General features: G+C 33.2%; 2 protein-coding genes across 5 annotated transcripts; both read left to right on the top strand.

Annotated features, from left to right (window-relative positions):
- The first annotated feature begins 2225 nt into the window (after positions 1-2225).
- On the top strand, positions 2226-7619 carry LOC146951116 (uncharacterized). Its single transcript, XM_085747079.1, has 10 exons — positions 2226-2485; positions 3033-3183; positions 3284-3467; positions 4047-4117; positions 4437-4574; positions 4654-4745; positions 5399-5670; positions 6299-6384; positions 6549-6650; positions 7196-7619. The coding sequence occupies exons 1-10, from the start codon at positions 2397-2399 to the stop codon at positions 7355-7357; spliced, it is 1347 nt and encodes a 448-aa protein (XP_085603205.1). The 5' UTR covers positions 2226-2396; the 3' UTR covers positions 7358-7619.
- Positions 7620-9871: 2252 nt separating this feature from the next.
- LOC146951117 (uncharacterized) lies at positions 9872-18927 on the top strand. Of its 4 annotated transcripts, none has more exons than XM_085747080.1 (9): positions 9872-10497; positions 11175-11333; positions 11934-12017; positions 12850-12948; positions 13768-13860; positions 13944-14087; positions 16757-16864; positions 17840-17891; positions 18645-18927. In XM_085747080.1, exons 1-9 carry the CDS (start codon positions 10135-10137, stop codon positions 18701-18703), a joined length of 1161 nt encoding a protein of 386 aa, XP_085603206.1. In that variant the 5' UTR covers positions 9872-10134; the 3' UTR covers positions 18704-18927. The 4 variants fall into 4 exon arrangements, with proteins under 4 accessions (XP_085603206.1, XP_085603207.1, XP_085603208.1 ...); XM_085747081.1 differs by having other exon boundaries at positions 12853-12948; XM_085747082.1 differs by lacking the exon at positions 18645-18927 and adding an exon at positions 17995-18443.
- Positions 18928-19977: the final 1050 nt, after the last annotated feature.

Genomic DNA, 19977 nt, shown 5'->3' on the forward strand with positions numbered 1-19977 from the left:
TTTAAGAAGTTAAACTAACCCATCCAAAATGACACCGAAAAGAATCGAACTGAAATCAAAGATAATCGAATTTGAGACCTTAAAAAGAGTACACTCTAAGGTGATCTTAAGACAACACCACCAAATCAACAAAAGTGAATTCCTTCCCCTTGAGTTTAAATAAAATAATATTATATTTATTGTTATTGTTGCTTTAAAAAGTTGGGTTAATTATGTTTTTGGTCCCTACAAAATTGCGACCTTGTAAGTTTAGTCCTTACTTAATTTTAATAGCATTTTTAATCCCTACAAAAAATTTCTGCACTTAATATTAGTCCTTACTCAATCCAAATTTGTTTAATTTATACTTAAACTCTTAAGTTTTTCAACAATTTTTTACAAGCGTGTTAAGAACGTTATTAAAAGATCCTCCAAAAAAAATATCGCAAAAATTTGATTTCTACGTCCATATTTTTTGTTACTTATATCTTAAACTTTTGTCGTTTTAAAAAATTCATATTTAATTTATTTCATGTTAAAAAATTATAGATTTTAGTAAATGAACCTTTCATAGTGTTCTAAACTTGTATAAAAAGAATCGTTAAAAAATTTAAGAGTTTAAGGATAATTAAACAAAATTTATTTTAGCAGGGACTAAAATTATAAGTAAATTTTTTTTTGTAGGGATTAAAAAAGCTATTAAAATTAAGTAAGAACTAAACTTAGAAGGTCGCAATTTTACAGGGACCAAAAACATATTTAACCCTAAAAAGTTCCTCCCCAGCCTTGAATGCATTTTTCATTGCACATGGTTTTTCCTATGTATTCATCTAAACTTGAATTACTTTATATATTAGCTGTCATCTTGTTTTTCCTTTCAATCAAATTTTACTCTATGATTTAAAATCTTCTCTTTTCACTCCAATATAAAGAACTCAATTTACATTTTTAACTTGCTTAGTGAATCCTACAATCCGTCCACAATTGCTAATAATAAGTAATAACAACGTTCTTGCAAAAATCTTGTTCTTCACAATGGCTGCCATGTCATGTCATACACATACTTCATCAGTGTTACAAAAAATTATTCTTTGACAAATATAATAACCCACCTTTGGATATGCTTGTGAAACAACAAGTGAATTAAATTTAAACAAAACTTAATGAGTATATAAGAAGTGCAAAAAAAAAAACATGTTAGTATTTGTCTTATTGTCGTTAACTGAAAAGATAACTTGGTAAAAAAAATTAATAAATCAACGAGGATTAACAAAAAAGGCTAAAATATTCCTTCCTTCCTTCCTTCCTTAAAAAAAAACCAAAAAGGTTAAAATATAGTTTTAGTCCCTGCAAATATGCTTTGTTTTGGTTTTAGTCCCTGTAATTTTTTTTTTTGTAGTTTTTGGTCCCAGCAAAATTTTTTGTTTTTGAAAATAGTCCTTGGCTCCACTTTTGTGATGATTTGCATACGTGGCACATGATGGATGAACCCATTTTGTAGTTTTTGGTCCCTGCAAAATATTTTGTTTATTTAAAAAGGCCCCTGCAAAATTTTTTGTTTTTTAAAATAGTCCCTGAGGGACTATTTTCAAAAACAAAAAATTTTGCAGGGACCAAAAACTACAAATTTTTTTTACAGGGACTAAAACCAAAACGAGACATATTTGCAGGGACTAAAATCATATTTTAGCCTAACAAAAATGATTAGACTCTCACAAGAACTAATATTTGAATTATGATCATGAGAAACATTCATACTTTAGTTTTTTTTATCCGATAGCCTAGTGGCTAAAATTGACTCGAACCCCAACTTCTTCTACATATAATAATGAATTGTTTCTAACAACTGAACTATGTTCGCGGGAGCCGATGACTTTGCAAAATCTATAGTTATTTAATTAAGTAAATAGTACTCCCTCCGTCTCACAATTATTGTCTCTTTACCATTTTATTTTTTTCTCAAAATAATTGTCACTTTACAATACCAATGCAGCATTTATTATTTTTTTCCACTATTATACCCTTATTTATTGAATTACATCCAACTAACTACTCCACTAACTGCAATTAATAAGGGTGTTTTAGTAAATGCTACTAATTTTACCATTGAAATCAACACAATTAATCATTTCCTTAATAACCGCGCACAAACCTTAAACGACTAATATTACGAGACGGAGGGAGTATATACTATTTTTCTAAAAAAAAAAAACTTAAACAAAAAGAAAAAGGTAGTAAAAGAAAAGAAAAGTGAAGTTTGGAGTGGTTGAAGGAAGGAAAAGATGTTTGTGAATTTGGTTGAGTGTTGATTTGATGATGTTGCTTGCTTGCTGCACTCATTCACTGCTACTCATCACTAGCTATAACTCTTAACTACCAAACCAAACAAAACCAAATCAAATTCCAACATATCAACCATGAACAACAACAACGACAACAACAAAGACACTAGTACCATAGGAATCCTTGATTCTCGATTCAACCAAACCCTCAGAAATGTTCAAGGGTATTTTTTTTTCCTTCTTCTTTAAATTAGTTCCTTGTAAAAATATTATCTTTTCTTAATTTCACCCCTAAAAAAATGGGCATTTCAGGAATCTTCATGATCTCGATAATTACGCTGCCCGATTTGTTGATTAGTTTATCATCGGATACAGGAAAAACCCATTAAAAAAGTTGATTTTTTTAACACTAAGATCAATGATTATGAATGATTATAGTGTTGTGTGTTAGATAAATGATAATTAACCCCCAATTTTCATCTGATCTGTGTAATCAAATTGGATGATTTTTTCTTAGTGTTGTGGATAATTGTTATGAAATGAAATGTGGTGATAATTGAAGTTAGAAAAGTATGAATGATTGAGCACTGTTTCAGTTCTTAACAATTATTAATTTTGCATTTGAAGCATTTTCTGATTGCTGTCAAAATTGGAGATGATATAAAAAAATTATGTTTTTAGCCAATTAGTAATTTGTTTTGTTTATAGATTTATATGTTTCAGAGAGATAGTTTGTACCTTATACAATTGATATGTTGTTTCTTTGTCAAGGTTACTAAAGGGTCGTAGCATTCCGGGTAAAATCTTATTGACCCAGAGGGTAGATCCGATAGATAATTCGGGCTTATACTCACCAACTTACCAAAGGAGTTCCTCATATAGTGATACTGGCACAAGCAATCGTGCAACTGAAACAATAGAGGTGATTTTACTATTCATATTTTGTGGTTATGGCTCATTATATACATTTATGAGACTTATGGATAGCGCTTCATCTAGTGTGACTTCTGCTCTTAATACAGGAAGAAGTTCACAATGGAAGCAAGCCATTTGGAACTACCAACGATAGTAAATTAAAAACATCAACCTCCCATGTAGAGAACCCAACTGAAGAAGTCCGGAAATCTTCCATGGGTGGTAGGACTACTGATTCTGCAAGAGTTATGAAGTTCACAAAGGTTCTCTCTGGAACCATGGTTATATTAGGTATACTTTTATCTTCTGTATTTCTATTTTCTTTTATATCACATATTGACTTATTCTCTATTTGCTCCTAAGTGACCTCTTCCAGTTTTGAAAGTATCATATGTAATTCTGAGGTATATGCCATAATAAGTCTAACACGTTGCCATTCTAAATAACTTGATATTTTCTCTCTTCTGATTTTTTAGATGTCGAGTTTTATGTGAACTTAGGTTTGGTTATCAATTATTATATATATAGTTATGTACTTGTCTAACCATTTACTGCTTTATCATAATCAGACATAAACAATTGATATCTGCTTTTTCAGGTTGTTGTTAGTTTATATGCACAAACGATTCATAATAAATATATACGCCCATCACAACAAGAAGCTATATTCCACTACTAAAAAATTAACTACTTGAGTGTCTTTCATTCCCTTGATTTTGGCCCAAAATGTTGTTCATTGTCAAGCATCTATCATTCTTGTTTGCTTATGCTATAAAGCAATTATGCCTGAATAATATTTATTTAGTTTTCCATTTTTCAATGTTAAACTTGTTATGCAAACCATAATTTTCATCCTTAACTATCCTGTAGATAAATTGCGTGAATTAGCTTGGAGTGGTGTTCCAGATTATATGCGTCCTACAGTGTGGAGACTTCTCTTGGTAAGCTCTATGATCTTCAAGAAGTACAATAACTATAATCTTAGAGTTCAGATCAGAATTTTTTAGGATATGTGTATTCTTGTTATACTTTGGTGATATCTAAACAAATTATTGAGGGTGGGTTTCAGAATTATTCTTTCATGGAGATTTAATGCTGCTTATATGAAAAATGCATTGGAAAAATATCATACAAATGATTTTGAAAAAGAATAATTAGGGGTATTTGGCCTATTGATAATCATTTTAAGTCAATAGGTCAACGTCATGATTTTCCATGGTTAATTTTTCTTCTTGAAATTTAAAGATGAACTGACAACAGGGATATGCACCAACTAATTCAGATAGAAGGGAGGGAGTTTTGAGAAGGAAGCGGCTCGAGTATCTTGATTGTGTTTCTCAGTATTATGATATTCCTGATACGGAACGCTCAGACGATGAGATCGGCATGCTTCGCCAGGTATCCTTAATTATGCCACTCTTAATTATTGACTAAAATAATTACTTTTTTTTTAACGTTTACTTTTTATGTTTGTTAGATTGCCGTTGATTGTCCAAGAACTGTACCTGATGTTGCATTCTTCCAGCAACCACAAGTTCAGAAATCACTGGAGCGTATTCTTTACGCATGGTATATTACAGATGACCTGTTTGTCAGGCCTTATATTATTTTCATTCTAGTGTTCTTTGTTGTGGATTTTTTATTGAGGTCAAAAGATGGATTTTAGTTCGAGTAAGATGGTTAGACAGGGTTTATAAGGCGGGATTTGTACTTTCTTTTTGAGATTGTATTCAATCCTGTCTTAAATAGTTAGCGGATGAAGTTATTTCTGTAAGATAGACTGATCCTAGATTTTGTTCCGATTATCTTACTGATTGATAATATTGATGGACACTGTTTGTAGATTCCCTTCTAGAAATGGATTAAGCTTTAGAAGCATGTAAGACAGTGTGGATATTTAATGCACTTTCAGAAGATGCTGAGAATATTTGCTCTAGTTTCACATACTTCTGTTTCTTCCTAGCGGCAGTTTAGAGCCATGACGTAGGAAAAGAAACTAGATAAAAGATGCAAGAACACTGACAGTCTTTTGTGATCTACCTTTTGCATTTGAAGTACATAACACAGTAATAAATTGGATTGGTTGCAATCTATGCTTGAGATGGATACTCTTGAGATCTTTAATTATGGATTAGCCTTCTTGTCGACTATTTTTTGCTTATGAAATGTATGTTTATATATCATGGTTATTTTACTTACATGATAACCTCATCTTCTTCCAGGGCCATTCGGCATCCAGCAAGTGGATATGTTCAGGGGATAAATGATCTTGTCACGCCATTTTTTGTTGTTTTCCTATCAGAATACTTAGAAGGGAGCATAGATAACTGGACAATGTCCGATTTATCTTCAGATAAAATCTCTAATGTAGAGGCTGACTGCTATTGGTGCTTGTCAAAATTGCTTGATGGTATGCAAGATCATTACACATTTGCTCAACCAGGAATTCAAAGGCTTGTCTTTAAGTTGAAGGAATTGGTCAGGAGGATTGATGGTAACCTTTTTCTCTGGCCTGTTGTTTTTCTTAAAACATAGTATCTATGATTGTATGAACTTAATACCCCATTTTTGCATTCACTAATGTTATGTGAACAACCCATTTCAACAACCACACCGTATGTCTATACGGTTTAGTGGGTTTTTTAAATTTTTGTATGCATCTTGGGATGCGTGCCTAGAGAAAATGTGAGTATGACACTATGAAATGATAGGTTGTCGTACAAGGGTGTCTATTTTGGGTTGTACATATAACAGCCCTCTTTTGCATTTGGATTTGGATATGTATTAATATTACCAAACTAACTTATTTTGTTTGTTATTTACTACCTCTCTTTCAATATATCAGTTTATGTTTTTTGTACAGTGAATGAAAAAACCATTACATGTCCTCAATTTTAGAGAAGTAAAACTACATTTGACTAAATTATCTCCTCAGTCTTCATCAATGCTCTCTCTTTATTCACTTTGTTGAGATACCATTAGATACTGCTTTCATGGTTTTCCATGGTGACATAAAATAAAATGAAATTTATTATCTAAAACAAATATGTTGAAACTTAGGGAGTATATTATTATTTGTATATCCAAATAAAATCTGCTACTGAAACTTTGAGCTGCGCCAGATCCTGTTTCAAGCCATATGGAGAATCAGGGACTGGAATTTCTTCAATTTGCTTTCCGCTGGTTCAACTGTCTTCTAATCCGCGAGGTTTGCACTGATTTTTTTCCTTACAAGTTCAACAAATTTCTACAGAAGAACAACACTATAATTAATAAAGGGACTGCATATTAAATTTCACGAGATAATGGACTGAACAAATTTGACACGGCTTTTATGCCTTTTTAAGTGTGATGTCTGATTTATGTTATCAGATACCCTTCCATCTTGTCACACGCCTTTGGGACACATATCTAGCTGAAGGAGATGCCTTACCTGACTTCCTTGTGTATATATTTGCCAGTTTTCTTCTTACGGTGAGTCACTATACTTTGTCCCGTTTATATTGTAATTTGTTTGGATTAAATTTTATCTTGTAGTCAAGATGATAAGGAATGGTAATTTTTTGTCAATATGTGCCCCCTCCGGCTGGTAGATTTCAGTAAACGACGGTACAAACGTTTTCTGTAGAATAGATACCATTCTGTAAAATGCTAGTATTATTACATATCAAAGTGTTCAACTCAGATGGGATGGATGCATGTGGATGCATTCTAACAATCATTGCAAAAGACAGTTTTCATTATGTTATCTGAATTTTTATGCTGAACTAGGAACTTATAGCCACAGTCTCACATACCCTTTTTATTGGTCCCGTTTAGCATGTTAGGTTATAGATTCTTCATGTATGTTGCTCTGAAGCTCCTTACCCTTGTTCGTTTTTTGGCATTCTTTATTTTTACTGTCTAGGAGAGGATTTAACTCTTATATTTTCAGTATGGTTGCTTTTGATTATTTTCTTTAGCAATGATTATGCAGTATAAAAGTAAATGTTCTCTAATATCTATCGTCGTTTTTTCAGTGGTCAGACGAAATTCAGAAGCTTGATTTTCAAGAGTTAGTAATGTTCCTTCAACACCTTCCAACTCAGAACTGGACTGATCAGGAACTCGAGATGGTACTCTCTCGTGCATTTATGTGGCACAGCATGTTTAACAACTCTCCTAGCCATTTAGCTGCCTAAATGCCTCTGCTGAATTCCTGTATTTAGTTTTTCTATTTGCAGCCTTTTCCTCATTCCATCCTACTTTTTTCCCCTTTAGTGTGTGGTGCTTGTTTCATATAGATGAACTAATTTTTTTTTTTTTACCATTCTTACTTGTATTTTGCAATGTAATATCTTGTAAAGGAGAGGTAAAAATAAACTGGAGATAGAAGCTAATTTTGTTGTATTAAATCTTCATATCTTGCAATGTCAACAACCAATGGGAGTTAATTTTCAGTTATTGATGATTTGGATGGTCTTGTATGATTTTATGTCAATGATGCTTTGCATAGTTGATTTAAAGCTGCATTTATGCACAAACAGTCATTGCGTATGTGTACACAACTCATATTCTGAATTCTACCATTATTTTCTCAACAAGGAAAGATCATATCATAAAACAGAAATACAGAATAGCAACAACCCTCATTGTTCATTGTTATAAATGATTGTTCAAATCTAAAGTATAAATGATCTCATCAACATTGCCACATCGCTAGCATATAGCTTGGCTACCTGCTAACCATGGCAAAAACCAACAGTGCCTATCACATTCACACATGACATTATTAGAATCAACAAACTTGCTTGATTAGAATCAACAAATCAACCTTGTTGTGATTTTTAGTTTAACAAACTTTTGAAGTTTTAAGGAGTGGTACAAGGGATTTAAATGGATATCCATGGGCGTGGCTAATATGATATATGTGCTCGCTTTATTGGATAAAAATGATATTTGTGTCCTCTTCATTTCTACGTGGATATCCGTTAAACGGATTATCCATGGATTTTGAGATATACAAGATACAAGTATCCATGGATAACGTTTTTTTTTTTAAAAAATATTTGTAATTTTTTTTATAATTACCTAAACTTTGACAACAAAAGTTCATCACATTCATTTTCTTCATTTTACCAAAATATAATAATATTTATACATTACAATAACAATATTTGTTCATTTCATTTCTAACAAAAGAAGAAACTAAACACATTTAACAAAAATAAAGTTCTTTGATTAGAAAAAACATAAAAGGGGTAATATTATTAGTTTGTTTTAGAGGAGAATTAAAGTTCAATGTAATAATTTTTTTTTTGACAACGTCAAGTAATAATATTGTAAGTATTAGTGTTTTTTTTTATCGAAGTTGAAATGGTAGTAAGGTTATTTATATAATTTACTTAGTTTACTAACGGATATAGATATTCACGGGTGTAAATACCATTAAATTTGCGTCTGTATCCATTAAAGAATGAATAGTTGAAATATCCATTTATTTTATCTATGAATATCCATTAAGGTCTCTGCCCTTGTAATAGCCCAGGTGGGTCCCGCACCTATTATTGGGGCCGTCCCACTACCCCGGCACTGTCACTCACAAGCTCAATCACTGCCCCCCTCCTCTAGCCTTGTAACAGCCCAGGTGGGTCCCGCACCTATTAGTGGGGCCGTCCCACTACCCCGGCACTGTCACTCACAAGCTCAATCACTGCCCCCTCCTCTAGTAGTGTTTTTGCCTCCCGTGGGAATCGAACCTAGTACCTGGGGATAAGTACTACTTCAATGCATTCCCACTACCAATTGAGCTAGCTCAATTGGTAGTGGGAATGCATTGAAGTAGTACTTATCCCCAGGTACTAGGTTCGATTCCCACGGGAGGCAAAAACACTACTAGAGGAGGGGGGCAGTGATTGAGCTTGTGAGTGACAGTGCCGGGGTAGTGGGACGGCCCCACTAATAGGTGCGGGACCCACCTGGGCTGTTACAAACGTGGAGGTGAAATTGCAATAGAAGGTTTTGCAAATCGAGTGTTAAAACGTAAACTCGTTTTATTTTTTTGTAAACTCGGAAAGTTGACCGAGTTTAACCGAGTTAACACAGCTTAAAATCGGCAAAATTGGGTAAACTCGTCAGAGTTTGCGAGTTTACCTTTTAAAAAAACAATTTTTTTGGGCCGGTTTTCAATTAAAGTCCAATTCATTCTTAAAGCCCAGCCCAATATCACTGTATTATCAACGCGCGATGCTTCTTTTCTTCTTCTCAAAATAAATGAACATTATATCTTAATGTGTTATCTTTGTCGAACAAGAACTTGTTTTACTTGAAAAATTGAACATGATATCTTAGAGATGTTATGAAGCTTTTGAAGGATTGAACTTTTGAAGATATTAACTTGTTTATTTTTTGGATAGTTTTATTAATAACTTTAGAAACTTGTGAAACTTGCTTTTTTGGATGGCTTTATGGATGACTTAGTGACTTGTGAAACTTACGATTTTGTGCATTAATTTTTGTATATTGATGTTAAGTTAAGCATAGCGGTTTATTAATGTAGTTTGGTATAATTTGCCTTTGTAATTAAGTTATATTTTGCAATATTGACTTATATGTGTCATGCATATATAAATTTTATTTTAGGTACGAGTTTTTGAATCGAGTTTAGGATTCCAATTTAAAAAGACAGAACGAGTTGAGGTAAATTGCAAAACCTTATACTTCGTGCTAAGTCTAAACACAGAACACGCTCCTTCTTTCTTCTCCCACGTCCCACCACCCCTCAGCCGTTCAGTCCCACCACCACCACTGTTGCGCGCCACCACACCAATCGTTCTCACTCTTTCAACTCCAAATTCTGTTGTAAAATCCGCAGCTCAAATTTTACAACAATGCATTTTCCTTCACTTTGACATCATCAACAACAAAACCCATTCTAATTCTCCATACGTTCAATCCAAATACTTCTTCTCTCTCTGTCATGAACGCTGCTTTGTTCTCTCACCTCTCATCATTCACATCTACCATCCTCGCAAGAACAACCCAATTCGTAGCAAACCGTTCTCTCCACACAACTCCTCACACTTTCTCATTCCCAATTAAATCACATCATTCTCGTCTTACCTCATTTCGTTCTCAATTTGTTTTAACAACAGTTGTTACTCGCTGCTATTCCACTAGAAAAGTACGAAAAACCGGTTCTTCCAAGTTGCACAAGGTGGAAGCTGAAACGACGATGGATCAGGAAGAAAATGAAAGGAATGCTTTTTATGTTGTAAGGAAAGGGGATGTTGTTGGAATTTATAATACTCTCACTCATTCTCAAGCTCAAGTTGGATCTTCGGTAATTCTTTTCTTCATTTTGGTTTTTACTGTTTTAAAGTTCTTGTTTTTATTCGTAATGAAATTGAATGTGAGTACAAAAATGTTGGTTGAAAATGTAGATTGTGGTTATGGTTACAGCTTTGTTCTTTTGACATAATATGAGACAACAATTTGGATGGTTAATGTAGTTCAAATGCATATTGTTAATTATGTTCAGTGAATGATAACACAGTGTAGCAATTTATTAATCATTCACTAAATACAGTTAATAACAATTTTCAGGTGTATATTTGGACACAATTTAGATGGCTAATGAATATTCTATACAATTGAACACCTGAAAATCGTGGTTAATTAATTACATTGGTGGATGAATAATGAGTTGCAATACTTTGTTATATTTGTCAACAACCCATCAAACGTAATTAATCACATATTTAAATTATGTTAACCTATCCAAATTGTTGTTAATATTTGTTGTCAAAGTAGCATTTCTGTCATGCTTATGATCTTTGTGGCATGGCTTTCGGTTGCTAGCTTTGAAATCACCTTTTTTTTTAATGCTGAAACATAGCTGCTTGATTGGACATGGTATTTGTACATGTGGTTTGCATTTCATTATGTCAAAATTGAAATGTGATTTTCAACGGTTCTAAAGCTTGAAGTATTGAACTTTTGATGTTACTTTTGTGTTAGGTATGTGATCCTCCTGTTAGTGTATACAAAGGATATTCAATGTCGAACGAAACTGAGGAGTACCTTCTCTCGCATGGACTAAAGAATGCTTTGTACACAATTAGAGCCTCTGATTTGAAAGAGGATTTGTTTGGCACGCTTGTTCCTTGTCCTTTCCAGGTAAATAGCAGTTTCGGTGTGTTTGATTTTCCCTTCTTTTTTGATAAATTATCTTGTCTAGAGTATAGGAGGGGAAAGTGTTATCTGTGAGTTGAAGAGTGAAGATATTCAATTTTTTCAAAACCTGCATCAACTTCTGAAAGTTATCTTTTTCCTTGTTTAAAGTAGGCCTGTATCCTTGATTCATATTTTATCCTTGACTTTGCAGCATAATGTGCTCTAAGATAACGTAAATCACATTTGAATCGGTAGGGCATTGGTGTTGATGGGAGTAATTATATATAATTTCTCTTTGATTTTTATATTCTTGCAAGACAATCGCTAGGTTCCTTTAAAATGTCCAATATATTTTCAATTATCAATCGCTAGGTTCAGTTCCTCAATTACAATTTTGTAAAAGCTATTTTGTGGATACAATACATCATAAAATAATCAGGTTGTAGATAACTGTATTTTGTTTTAAAAACTTTTAAAGATAGTATTCTATATCATTGCTGGCACATTTCTGTTCCCTTGTTGTATTTTTTTCTCCCTAGACACCTTTAATGTGGTTCTAAGTATGTTTATGAAGAAAATCAGAAGATTTATTATGTGTCTTAGGATCCTTCTTCTACCCAAGGGACCACATCAAATGCAGATTCATCTAAAAAGAGAGCTCTAGAAGTGCTTGAACAAGATATTGTGGTAAGTTTAGTACCATTTGAATTTATAACATGCTTATCAGGAAGGCACAGATCCAAGATTATGTATCTGAATTATCAATTGAGTAATGATATTTGTACAACCATATGATGACAACTTTTGTGACAACCTTATTTCTCTCTCTTCTTATTGGTCAAAAACAATAGAAAGAGAAAAAGAAAGAGAGAGGATAAGAACATGTGAGTATGAGAGAGAAAGTTGTTCAAAAGTTGTCACAAAATAATTGTACAAATATCGATTCTCTTATCAATTTGTCATCATTCTCATATTGAGAAAAGTGCACACACATTTTCAGCCAGAAACCTCCATCGAGTCTAATATTAGCCGAGACATGAGAAAATGTTGTTGATGTAAGTTATTAAGGACATATTTGGTTGTGAGTTATTAAGGACTTGTTTGGTTTGAGAGAATCTTTCTTGTTTTTACTAATAATTACAAATTATCACATCACTGTTTCCAGAAACACCAAAAGAAAAAAAAATGTTTTCATTGTTTCATATACAAATAACAGTGTCCTCATGAGCTTAGCTCAGTTGGTATGGACAATGCATAATATATGCAAGATCCGGGGTTCAAAAAAATATACAAATTAGGTGGGACTTTTGTTATTATTAATGAAAACAGTAAACAAAACCATTTTCTCTAATCAAACATGCCAAAGGTCTTTGACACAATTGTTGGTTGTATTGCCGTGTGATTAGAGTCACGGTTTGGGTCTCTTTTCTTAATGCGTTGATTCTTCATTACTGGATGCACTATTCAGACCTTTTTATTTGTGTAAGTGTTTTAACATATGAGTTTTTTAATTGTTTAGCAGAAAGCAACTGGTTTGACATCCATCTCTGAAGATCCCTTGAGAAAGCAAGTCAAGTTAGATCGTGCTGCTCTGGGCAAAGCATCTTCACTTGCAAATGTAAGCAGAAACCATATTAATGCGCATGTATGCAAAATTATGTTTACTCAGGGTTCCCTATTTCTACCACAATCATCGGTGCATCTTCTCCATATGCATGTGCTATTATGTAACCGTGGATATTTTAACCTGTAAACCTATTGCATGATAGTCGGGGCCAATGGCATTATATTGCTTTACTTTTTGACTTGAATGTCACATTTTATGAGATCTTCCAGTATAGGATGTTAACTACTTGGGTACTGTCTTAATTTCTTTGCACCTTGAAAAGTATTGACTAAAATGCATCCTAGTGTCTAACTCCCTTCAGTTATAGGTCAATTATTGAAAGAGTAATGCCGGTTCTCCACAAAAGAAAGGATGTGGCCTGATTTTTACTGGAATGTAACTTTCTTTACTTTAAATTAGAATTTGTTCACTTAAACTCATTCAAGACAATTTGTGAATGGAGCATACATAAAAACCTTACTGTGTAGCAATGCTCTTGCAGAAACGTGAAAACCACCATGGGGTTGAAAACATAGCAACTGGTCTCCTTGAACTTGTTATGTTTTGGACCATAGTGGGTTTTGTGCAATTGACTTGTAGTTGAAGGTTAAGGGGTTCCTTGTATTTTATCCTATGATATTGGATGCAATCAGGGCTAGTTACATTTTTTCTTACTTGTTATTGTAATTGCAGACTCAATGATTATAGGGTGGTCACTGGAGGCTCTCTAGTTGCTATTGTTGATTTGTATTCTGTATAGTTTTGAATGAAATCTTTTGATTAATTCTTTATGATTTATGTACGTATTCATAGTCATATATCCTTGTGCAGAAAACTTGTATTGTTGAATTCGATGGAGCATCAAAAGGAAATCCTGGAAAAGCTGGTGCTGGTGCTGTTCTGCGATCTAAAGATGGGAATTTGGTATACATCTGATGTTTCTATGAATATGCATAATTTCCATTCAATTACGGGATCTGATCTCTTTAATTATTATCACTTTAAAGATTTATAGGGTTCGTGAAGGTGTGGGTATAGCAACAAACAATGTTGCTGAATATCGTGCAATGATATTGGGAATGAGATATGCTCTTAAAAAAGGATTCACCAGTATCTCTATACAAGGGGACTCTAAACTTGTGTGCATGCAGGTTAGCCATTTATATTCTTATGTTAAGTTTATTCTAACATAATTAAATGTTTATACATTTTATTACAGTATATTTCCATTGTTTCTTTAGTTTTCGCATCTTATAGTGTTGTAATATTTTCCTTATTTTAGATCGAACATTTATCAGAAAACTATGTATAAAATATCAACACTATTGTGATAAACTTGATTAATTTTGAGAGAATACTTGAAGTTTATGTTCGTAGATGTTGCTTCTTTGCCAGTGGTCTTATGGGACCTAGCATCCTATGGAAGCACTAAATGTCAGGTTTCATTTTGTTGGAAATCCCGCCCCGAATGTGAGGGGGTGGATTGGTAATTCCACCTTAAAATTGCGATGCGATCTGCCCCAAGTTGCCTTATGTTGGCTTGTCTTTGAGGGGGTGGATTTAGTCCCACATCGGTTAGATTGGAAGCTTGGTCAGAGTTTATAAAGAGGAGGCACTCCTCACCTTACAAATTTCAACACATTTCCATTGGCAGCATTTGATAGATGAGTTGGATCAGACAAAATGTGTTAGTACAATTAAATTTTAAATAAAACAGGACTAGGCATGTGTGACAGGACTAGGCATGTGTGCAAAACTCGCATTTGGTCTCACTTTGAAGCAGGAGCCAATCGTGCCTCATCCCCTGACCTGGTTTTTTACCACTTCATTTGTAACCAAAATATGGGAAAACTTTGCTACTTGAAGCAATTGCTACTTGAAGCAATTAACATAGCCTAGCCTTTACTGTCAACCCAGCTTTGCCTTCAGCCTTTAAAAATTAAGTATCTTGTAAACATAGTTTACTCACTCACTGGTTTTGATAACCCCAAGTTTAAATCATAATTGTATTAAGAAAACAGTAGGTTGGTTGTGACGTTTTTTACTTTAATGATGGACATATCTTTTGAAATCAACTTGACAAAGATGGTTTAAATTATCAAATTTGTCTTCTGCTGTATTAAGTTATGATAAAAACTTAAAATTACAGCTTTATTGTGTTATCATCTTTGAATAGAATAAATTACAGCTTTCCAATGTGATTTACCTGAAATTACTGTGTCCTAGTGGTGTATAGATTGACTCTACCATCCTGTACTTGATACCGTTATCACTCACATACCTGAAGTTTTCTCTGTCTATCCATTATGCACCAGCTAGCAGCATCACTGACACATGAATACACTTTGAACACCTTTTTTTTCTTTCTAGTTTGTACCAAAGGCCCTAGGGGACACAATAATGGAACAAACCACAGATTTGCAGTCAGATATTTTATATGTCACATCAGGGAAAAGTAATTTTAGTGTAAATCACGTTACCCTTTAACATGTCAACTAAGTATGAGAAAAGCATCTAATTTCATCTAGGACATTTTAGTTTCTAACCTTATTTCTGATGTTACGGGTCTGTTTGGTAACACCCAAAAAAGAGCTTATAGCTTATAGCTGATAGCTTATAAGCTCGTCTGACAAAAAAAGCTCTGTTTGGTAACGTTTTTTTACAACGAGCTTATAGCTTATTTCAGGAGCTTATAAGCTATTTTTCAGAAGCTACTTCAAGTAGCGTTTGAGCTTATAGCTTATAGCTTCTCATTTTTTCTTCCATTTTTGCCCTTATCATTTTAACTAAATTATGTTTTTACCCTTTATTACGTTACTGGCAATATATTTAAGGGACGTTTATTTTGTTACGTAAACAATATACTTTCATAATTTTCGTTAAGGGAAGATGGCAATATACCTTGACAAAAAAAAAAGATGGTTGCAATATACATATTTTGTTACGTAAACAACATTACCTTTATAATTTTTTTGTTTTGCTTTGAAAGAGCCTGTATAATTTTCGTTGTTAGTATAATATATAATTTTATTATTATTAGTTTTATAATTTAAATGAATAGATAGAAACATTATTATTAACTTTTTTATAAAGTATAAAATTAAAATAAACATAAATATAAATAATAATCTCTGCAGGAAAAAATTAATTTATTAATAATAATATATAAAATAATATTTTAAATTAATTATTTAAATTACTAATTTTTAAGTATCTTAAAATTTCTTAAAAAGAAAGTATTTGAAGTATTAATTGATATAAATTTTATTAAGAATTAAGAATGTCCTTTTATGTCATTTCACATTTATCAGCTAGTTGAACCGCTGATTTTACCAAACACTTTAATTAGCTTATCAGCTATCAGTCATCAGTCATCAGCTAAAAGCTATCAGCTATAAGCTATCAGTCATCAGCTATCAGCTAGCTTATCAGCTATCCGCTAATTTTACCAAACAGAGCCGTAGAATAATCCAATAGGATTTGTCATTGCAGGATACTCCTCCATGAAAAACCTGTAGTACTTCTCTAGGATGTAGTCCTCTGAATCTCAATTGTTATTACCTTGAAGGCTTATATATAGATCTAATAAATCCAAACACCCTAATAAGCTGTTTCTGTTCTAAGTTGGAACAAGACAATCCAAAATAGAATAAAATCACTAGCTAACAAAAATTATAACAAGTCCATAATTACACAATTAAAACCATTAACAAATGATAGAACAGAAGTATTCTAGTCTACATCATTTTCATTTGCTAGCATATGGTTATTATAATTTACAGTTTGTTTCTCTTCAACTTTCCAATTCTACATGAAACAGATTGATGGTTTATGGAAGGTCAAGAATGAGAACTTATCTACATTGTATAAGGTGGCCAAAGAACTCAAGGATAAATTTGTGTCATTTCAGATCAGTCATGTTCTAAGGGTATGCACGGAATTATATTCGGCTTTATATTAGCTATTTATCATGTACCTTAATCTTGAAAATTATCTTAAGTATGAGAAATATATGTTTTCAGTCAAACTCAAAAAACAAAAAAACAAAAAAAATGTGAATAGGTGATGCCTTCTAGAAGACTAGAACTTCTGAAGCTTATGATTTCCCCCTTTACTTAAAAGGGGTCTGTTTATCTTTTACATAAATTGCTGGAATCCATTGAATGTAAGGGTGTTATTTATTAAGTATTTAACACTAAAAATCAATGAGGTGAAGGCTGTATTTGGCGCACGAATAGAACAGAATACTGTTCCATTCTTTTCTTAGTATCAATCTTTTTAGAGGAACCAAAATATATTACTTTATAGCTCATATCCTGTTATATTCAAATTTAAATCCACCAAACATAGAGTGTAATCTATATGTTTTCTTCTGTCCTTAGATACACGTCTACTAAATGGCATTGCCTCCTTAGTGGTACATAGTGTTGTCGGTGGCGAATGGCTGAAGACCGAAAATCCGCCATCTAAACATTCCATTGATGCCTATGGTGCCGCCATAACAGGCATCCCTTCACAAATTTCCTATGGCGGTTGTCAAAAAAATTGGCCACGACCGCTATTTAGCAACATTAGATACGTTTTCATTGAATCCTATAAATGCACCGGCTCCATCCCCTTTCTGGTTAAATTTGCTTTCTTAGTGGCAATTTGTTAATGACTTGATAGGCATAATTCCCTAGTAGCTAATTCTGCTTCATAGACAGGCCTTCTAAGTCAAGTCCTTCAATGCATAATAATGGTTTTCCCTTGTATTAATTTGTTTAATGAATAGCTTCTTTCCTTTGAGATATAATGTGTTGGGAAAAGAGCCTCCTTATTTGAATCTTATACATGCGCATTAATAAGACTCCGTCTGCTTTTATTTGCGCTTCAAAAATAACTTTATGTTTCCTTTGTCAAGGATTTGAACTCCGAGGCTGATGCTCAAGCAAATTTGGCCGTTAATCTTGCTGGTGAGGCTATCAAAATCTTAAATGTTTGTTCATCTTTAATGTACATGTACCTTTTCATTTGTGTGTATTGTTAAACCTTGCTACGCTTTCTCTGATTCTACAGATGGCCAAGTTCAGGAAGAGTATGTAGGTTAATTCATTCATGGCGCAGTTAATTGTTATTTTTTAGATGAACACCTTCAATATACGGACTGTTGTCAGTTCTTTCATTTATTGGTGCCATTATATAGCAATCAAAACCTCACAAACGAACGATTTTGAACTAGTTCTCTATCACTGTTCATGACCATTTGGTAATGTTTTCTAGTTCAATGTAGTTTTACTGATACAAGCTGGGTATTGGCCCTCAGCAGCCACCAGTGCCAATGATAATAATCTTTAACATCAGAAGTTTTTCAATTTCTGTCAAAGGGTGCAGAGTGAAAGATTCCCATTAGCCACTTGAAGTGGGATTTTGTGATTTTCATTCTTGGGGATATGGTAGACCAGAAACTCCTTATTGTCTATTGCAGACATGATTATTATTACACTAATTATGCTTCTTGGCTGAAATTGATGTTTCATTTCTTGTAGTAATAGTATTAATATTGGCTCAATACCCACTCATCATAAACATCTTCTACTTTAGCTAGTTTGTTGTGTAAGTAGTGCATTTTCCATGCACACCTGGTATAACGCCGGGATAAAATATCAAAAGCATTGAGATGTTGATAGTAAGTCTGTTCACTGAATCCAGATTCTTGTCTATCGCAGTGTTTAGAAGCTTGTCTGCAAAAACCAGTTCATTGATTTATCTTCCTCTGAGCATCTGAAGACTTTTATAGATAAATTAAATAAAGGAAAGGAGTACATAGGTAGGTTAACAAGAGATCCATGACAATACAACACAACAGTGGGGTGATGATTGGGTATTTAACATGAAAAACCTTACTCTTTATGTACAAAATATCTGAAAAACCTATTAGCATACATACACTACCATAAATCAATGATGTACGAAGCAAGGTAAATGAAATCAGGTCTAAAGTTCAATTTAGTCATTGAGTTAAGGTCAACATGGTTTGACGAAGCAATGTAAATAAAATTAGGTCTAAAGTTCAATTTAGTCATTGAGTTAAGGTCAACATGGTTTGAAATGACGACATGTTGAACTCTATGAAATATGTTTTTTTTTATTGTGTCTATATTATGTTATTTAGAGGTTGCCCATTGGAAAAAATGTGTGTCCATTTCACATGGTTCTTAATTTAAGCACGATTTAGTTATTTGCAATTTTCTCAAAGTTTGTTATAACTACAAATAGTATTTATAAATTAAGAATCATACGAAAAACACTTAGGAAATTCACATAAGTTTTATCAGCTACCTTTCTCCACCATGTTGGCTGACTATCGGGTACTTCATTATAGAGGTCCATCTCTGAAATCTTATGTCGATGTTTATAACTCTTAATTGTATTTGCGTCAATTTAATTCCTCATATTTGTTGGATGAATTGGTTGAACGACGTGGATAGGTGATAAGTGCTAAAAAGTGTTAATTTCATGTTATATTTTAAGCACTTTTTGTTACTTGTTCTGCAAGTTATTGTAGGAAAAGCCGAGAAATAAGCGTTAAATGCCTTATTACGCTTTATATATCTTACTCTATCCTTTTGTGCAGGAATTAGCCTCAAGACACTGATCAAAGACCAAAAATCATGAAAAAGTGCAAATTAGCAAAAGCTGGTTTTGAAGAATTCGCTATTAGCGTATTCCACGCTATTAGCGAAATTGGGCCAGAGAGGTACGCCATTAGCGTACCTGGAGCGAAGCAGAATCTGGGTTTGAAGAAATACGCTATTAGCGTGAATTACGCTATTAGCGTAAAAGCTCCAGAAGACTACGCTATTAGCGTACCAAGGGTGAAGAACAGGGTCAAGGACCAACGTGGCACACTGCAATTGGCCAGAACTTAGGCCGACCAACCACGCTAATAGCGTATATTTCGCTATTAGCGTAGGTGTAAAAAACTCAGCCCTTTAAAATAGAAGTTTAGCCTCACTCAAGTGGCCCACTTGCTATTTATGTAAGATATTTATGTAAGAT

The sequence above is a fragment of the Medicago sativa genome, chromosome 2 (genome assembly GCF_051527215.1).
Source record: "Medicago sativa cultivar Bolivia chromosome 2, Bolivia_mono, whole genome shotgun sequence".
Lineage (NCBI taxonomy): Eukaryota > Viridiplantae > Streptophyta > Magnoliopsida > Fabales > Fabaceae > Medicago > Medicago sativa.

Bases quoted from the DNA above. Each gene is read 5' to 3' on its own strand.
- LOC146951116 (XM_085747079.1), top strand. From the start codon at position 2,397: ATGAACAACAACAACGACAACAACAAAGACACTAGTACCATAGGAATC. The intron at 3,468-4,046 runs GTATACTTTTAT...ACTATCCTGTAG, and splicing joins TGGAACCATGGTTATATTAG to ATAAATTGCGTGAATTAGCT. The intron at 4,575-4,653 runs GTATCCTTAATT...TATGTTTGTTAG, and splicing joins AGATCGGCATGCTTCGCCAG to ATTGCCGTTGATTGTCCAAG.
- LOC146951117 (XM_085747080.1), top strand. From the start codon at position 10,135: ATGAACGCTGCTTTGTTCTCTCACCTCTCATCATTCACATCTACCATC. The intron at 13,861-13,943 runs GTATACATCTGA...ATCACTTTAAAG, and splicing joins GATCTAAAGATGGGAATTTG to ATTTATAGGGTTCGTGAAGG. The intron at 14,088-16,756 runs GTTAGCCATTTA...TACATGAAACAG, and splicing joins CTAAACTTGTGTGCATGCAG to ATTGATGGTTTATGGAAGGT.